Source organism: Austrofundulus limnaeus, unplaced genomic scaffold, assembly GCF_001266775.1.
Source record: "Austrofundulus limnaeus strain Quisiro unplaced genomic scaffold, Austrofundulus_limnaeus-1.0 Scaffold334, whole genome shotgun sequence".
Classification (NCBI taxonomy): domain Eukaryota; kingdom Metazoa; phylum Chordata; class Actinopteri; order Cyprinodontiformes; family Rivulidae; genus Austrofundulus; species Austrofundulus limnaeus.
This window is the reverse complement of record NW_013952736.1, coordinates 4,800-10,566: the sequence shown is the minus strand read 5'-3', so window position 1 is coordinate 10,566 and position 5,767 is coordinate 4,800. Positions and strand designations below refer to the sequence as shown.

Sequence of the window (5,767 nt, the reverse complement as noted above, 5' to 3'; positions counted from 1 at the left end):
TGAATGCCTGTGATTCAGCCGTAGGTCAGTAGGGGGCGAACGCAGGCATTGAAGAACCTGTATAAACTGATGAACTTCCTGGTTTTTGGGTAGTGTGGTTTCCTTGTCAGCTCCGGTGGCAATAAAACTCACTCAGATCCAGAATTCTGGTGTTGTATGGTTTGAGTCCTTCTATAAATCATTTTATTTAACAATGGTGGTTTTAATATCGACTTCAGTTTTTTTTCTTACAGTTTCATCATAACCATCTGGATACGGTCATCTTTTTTTTCAGCAAAAACATAAAATAGGCAACAGTTCCATATGATAATGTGACAACCAAGATTAGCACTTGTTAAAACGTGTTTTTGTTTGTTTGTTGACGCTGATTGTGCCACTAGCCCCACATGAACAAAGAACTAAGTAAGCATGTGTTAAAAAACACTATTTGATGTAAGTTTGGAGCGGTTGCTGGTAGCTGGACATGGGTGGGAGCCAAAGATTTGATTTATAATTTAAAAATTGTGTTTTTGCCCCTTATGCATATTCTGAATAACAATTTAGCAGCAAAATTTAGACTAGACTTTTTACCAGGTATGTAATAACTCCTTGTTTAAAAAGCTTCAGTCCCAGTTTAAGCGAATTATTTACAGTCATTTATTTTCAGCTCCACATCCGCTGAGTTTTCTCAGCTTCCTGTGTGTTGCTGCCTCTGTTCGTGCTTTCTTAACAGTTCGTCAGAGTCGTTTTGACAGCCACCGGAGAACGTGCCTGAACTTGTTCCCCTCAGCTGTGGGCTGTGGCGTAGGAGAGAACAACAGAGGAACACTGACAGAAAATTCAACTGGAACAACAACAGAGAGATTTTCTTTGTGCCTCTAATAAAGAAAGCACACAGGCAGACCGTGGCCTGTGGCTGAACTCCTTTGTGTGCCACTGACGCTATTGTTTTAGGAGGAAAATATGCTTCTGCTTGTTTTCTGAAAGACAAATTCATCACTGCAAGCTGCCTCCTGCTTTTTCTCTGCTCTGAGTTCAGCCAGTGTTGGGAAAAAAAAATAGCTGAGGCAGCAAAATTTGTGGAATTTATTAAGCATGCTGTTTTTCGGCGGGCAATAACGTTGTTGCTTGTGCGTTTGCATGCTTTGTTTGTTTGTTAAGCTGTGGTGTTAGCAAAATACCCCAAGGTCGCTGGTTCGATCCCCCGTCCAGCCGTCTCAGTCGTTGTGTCCTTGGGCAAGACACTTCACCCACCTTGCCTACTGATGGTGGTCAGAGGGTCCGGTGGCGCCGATGCATGGCAGCCCCACCTCTGTCAGCGTGCCCCAAGGCAGCTGTGGCTACAGTGTAGTTTCCCATCATCAGTGTGTGAATGTGAGTGTGAATGGGTGAATGTCTGTTAGTGTAAAGCGCTTTGGGGGTCCGGAGGGACTTGAAAAGCGCTCTATAAGTTCAGTACCATTTACCATTTACCATTTACCATGAACCACTGGATGGATAATAGCGTAACAATCAGAAAGTATTCACTGGATGCACATCTACACCTGATTACCTTTTAGAGGAAACATTCAAGATGGCCGCTCCAGCTAACTGACATTAAACACAAAAACAATCACAACTAAAACAAATGTACAAATATTAGGCAAAAAATGTGGTGTGGTAGTAGCTGAGAGTCATACCAGCATATAATTCCAGTGCTACCCATTGCATGAAATACTTGCCGAAAACTTTGCCATCCCTGTTTGTCTGTTAGCGAAATAACTCATGAATCACTGAATGGATTTTAACGAAGATCTCAGAAAAGAACCAATAGATGAACATCTACAGCTGATTAACCTTTGGAGTCAATCGAATTTAATAAGGCTGTTGCACAAACTGACCTTCAAGAACACAGAAATGGTGATAAGCTGTTTAATTTTACAGCTGTTAAGCTGAAATGTTGTGTATTAGTACCTAACAGTGGTCTTCAACAAATATTCTAACGACTACACATTGCATAAGAGTTTTGCTTAAAAATTGGGCATTAACTGTTGGGAGTAACCTTGCTTGTCTGTTAGCAAAATGTTTCATCAACTACAAGATGGATGTTAATGTAATTCTCAGAAAAGAGCCAAGAGATGGGCGTCAACGACTGATTCACTTTTGGAATTAATTCAATTCAATATGGCCCCCACAGCTAATCAAAGCTATCAAACACAAAAATAGCTATAACTCAATTATCCTGTGTCTGTATATTCCATGTTTTCAGTTCTGCCACTGACCTCTCGAAGGCGATGTTCCGGGTGTCCAGCTGGGTGGTCACCACCGGGGCAGACAGCCTGGCGGCGACCTGCTCGTTGCTGGGCTGCGTCGCCCCCAGAAGACCCAACCCAGGGGCGGCGCCAGCGCTGGCGCCGGCCCGCCACTTTCCAGGTGAGAGCGCCGTCAGCGACGAGACGCACAGGGTCTCACGGAACACCAGCTGCCTGTCATGGTCGACCTCCATCACCTCGGCACTGGAGTCTGACAGACGAGGAGGAGAAAATAAGGAAAAGCAATTTCAGTGGTAAAAAAAGAAGCAAAGTGCACATGTGCATAATGCAACAAGCCTTCAACGAGCTGGAGGGATTAGAAATGATGTCAACAGACTGCACATAAAGTTTCAGGCTGATGACAAAAAAGAACAGTTAAAACATCCATATGGGCAGTCAAGTGTACAAACATTAAGAGAAGAACATAGTGCAAAAGCCAGGGAATACATCAGATATTACAAGAATTTTTTTTTTAATGTTAACAAGAATTGGCACAAATAACTGACATGGTTTTCTTCAGACATCTGGCGTGCCAGCAGGGAAAGAAACGAGAGGACTTGGTGACAATCACTGTTTCAGATCCTGCAAATCTGGGCTTAGAAAAGGAGCAGTCCCAATGTTTTTGGAAATAAACTTGTTTGCTCTCTTACAAAAGAGTCATGTACAGAGATGTGAGATACACAGCTTTTTGTAGGTGATTTTGATCATTAGAGATGTATGATGTAAGGGCTGTAAAGAGATTTTTCTACACAAAAATGACTAAAAACTATTCACATATATTGAGCGAGAATTTGGTGTGGTAGTAGCTGACAGTCATTCAAAATACATCCTTTAATTTAGGTATCAGTTTACCAATACCAGTTTTTCTCAAATCTAGTACAAGTACTTCAGTTTGGTACTCGTCGAAACCAATACAGAGTACTTTCTGAGTTAGAAGCTAAACATTACAAAGTGACTTTAAAAACACATTTATTTTGTTTAGAAAAAAGTTGCTCTCCTTTATAGAACTACAGCCCCTCTGATTGGTTCAAATAAAATATACAGCAGGGCTATTCAACTAAACTGCTCTGGGGGCCACAGTTACTGCCGGTCAACAGCTGAGGGACCGAACATCCAGCAATGAAAGTTATGTAAATAAACCAAGTATTACAAAGATCTGTTACCTTTGAATTAGTTTATTTTGCCGCATTTAATCATGAATACAACATACAGAACACTATAAAAGTAGTGATAATTAAACATCAAAAACAAAAAGAACACATTATGCCTCCTGTTTGACACAAATATTATTTTGACATATCTGACTTGCCAAAATTTTAAACCAATTTTATTTTCACTTTCATTATTTTATCTTCAACTGCTTGTAGTTTTAACTGTCTTAAGTGTTTATAGAAATGGTTTTTGCCAGCTTGTAGCCAAGATTCGGACGTTTCTGTTGATACCAAACAGGTCTATGTTTAACTAAAAGAACTTAGACTAATTAAAGTAGAAAACTGGGGGTTTGGGCTTAAGAGATGAATTAACCAATTGGCGGGCCGAACTTTGGTCACTCACGGGCCGGATGTGGCCCGCGGGCCGCCAGTTGAATAGCCCTGATATGCAGCATGATATATACTGTTGCAATATTTTAAAATAAATAAAAATAACAAGATTTCCTTTAACTTGATTAACTTTCTTAAACATCAAACTGCTAAACTTTTCAGTTGAAATGTAAACTGCAACACATTCAATGATGTCTTGATACCAGCATCCCAGTAATCGGGGCATTTTGTACGAGTTCTTGTAAAAGTACTGGTTTCAGGCCCGAACTCTTCTGGGACACTGCTACTTTAACTGCTAATAGATCATGTGAGGTATCACAATAAAGTACAAGAGCACAAAGTACATGAAACTACTCTGACTTGAAATATGAAAGGCAGTATTAATACAATAGTACTAGCAGTAGTACTATTACTTTTTTTAAATCATTTTGGGAAGAACTTTTTCTTTTAAAAGTTATTGCAAGATCAGTTTGAATTCACACAATATAGGCTTAGCAACTGGGTGAAACAAAAAAAATTGTTCCATACGAACATATTTTGTGTTAATTGGGCCAAAAATAGAATGAAAATGATGAGACCAGATTTAGATTAGTAAAGCTGACAAAACATTTATTTAGTTCACACTGAGCTAAACTGAGAACCAGCAGCAAGAAGAGAATTGAATAAATCATAAATGATCAAACCAAAAACTAAAAATGTTACTTTGAAACATCAGTTAATAATTTTGAAATAAATTAGATTTCTTTTAAACTTTATTATAAACAATGTTGGACTTTGTGCTTCACTGCATGAAGTGATTTTACAAATTGTGTTGAGTTTCTCATTCCAACTTTTCTGGTGAAATAAAATAACAAATTCAAGTAATTCTTTAAAATGTGGTTTCCCTTCGAGCAAAGAGCTGTGGGTCTACCTCAGTCCAAGTGGGTATTTTTGGACCTGTTACATGTGGTTTGGTTAGGTTTAACACAACATGAGTAATTCCAACCACATCTGACATGAGAGAAACTCCTGCTTTGGCTGAAAAACCATCTTCAGCAGAGAGTCTCTCATTTTTTATCCGTCTTGCGTTCCGCTTTTAACGTCAATATTTATTCAGGTTTTATTTTATTTTATTTTATTTTTTGTGACGCGCCCCTTCACAAAGACTTTACCTTGTCCCCTGAGTATGAAGCTTCTGCTGCCTCTCTGCCAGGTCATGTGTTCAAATCCCATCAGGGTGGTGTCCACACGGAGACACTGTCCACTTTTCCAAACTCTGTAGGTGTCACTGGGGCAGATCCGAGACACCAGGGGGACTAAGAAGACATACAGAGACACAGTCTGAATTAAATGACTTGGTTTCAAACGGATCTGCAGGATTAACGTTAAGACCTCACATGGTTGTGACTGCTGGAGGCTAGCTGGTGCACCTTTAGAGGTGCGTGGAGGTCAAATTTACTTTTAGATGCATAAGATTCTAAACTGATATTTAAATGTCAAAAACTGTTCAAGGAACACAAAAAAGGTAGAAGTCAGAAGTGTGGAAGTGCAGAACCAGGACATTGACACGTGCACACGATGGCAGGATGAGATATTCGACTAGAAGTGCATTAATTGACTTTATACGAATACTTTGATTTAAAACTATCTAAAGGTCACAGGTGAGGACTCAAGATAACCAACATGCATCACAAATCATTTTATCATCAGACTGCAGCTGTTTGAACATAATCAAATTGTGAGGGGACAAAAGATTCCCAACGCTTCGAGCAAAAAAACCCTCCTGCAAATCCCCCAACCCACGTGGAATTTAGGAAGCTATCAGGGTTCATAATCTAATAAGCCTTTTTAAACTCATATGACTCTGCTGATGTTAAACAGACAGCAAAAACCATCACCATATAACACAACTAGACACAGGACCAGGGGTCGGATTTATAAAACTGGCGTACGCACAATTTGAGCCCAGAAACTTGC

At 39.7% G+C, this 5,767-nt stretch overlaps 1 protein-coding gene across 1 annotated transcript in view; it reads right to left on the bottom strand.

Annotated features, from left to right (window-relative positions):
- Nucleotides 1-5,767, bottom strand: part of ankrd13b (ankyrin repeat domain 13B) — a gene marked incomplete at both ends in the record, with an annotated part of 28,688 nt that overhangs the window by 19,116 nt on the left and 3,805 nt on the right. Inside the window, 2 exon segments of the mRNA XM_014022533.1 lie at nucleotides 2,241-2,481; nucleotides 4,963-5,106. Coding sequence (XP_013877987.1) covers nucleotides 2,241-2,481; nucleotides 4,963-5,106 — 385 coding nt within the window.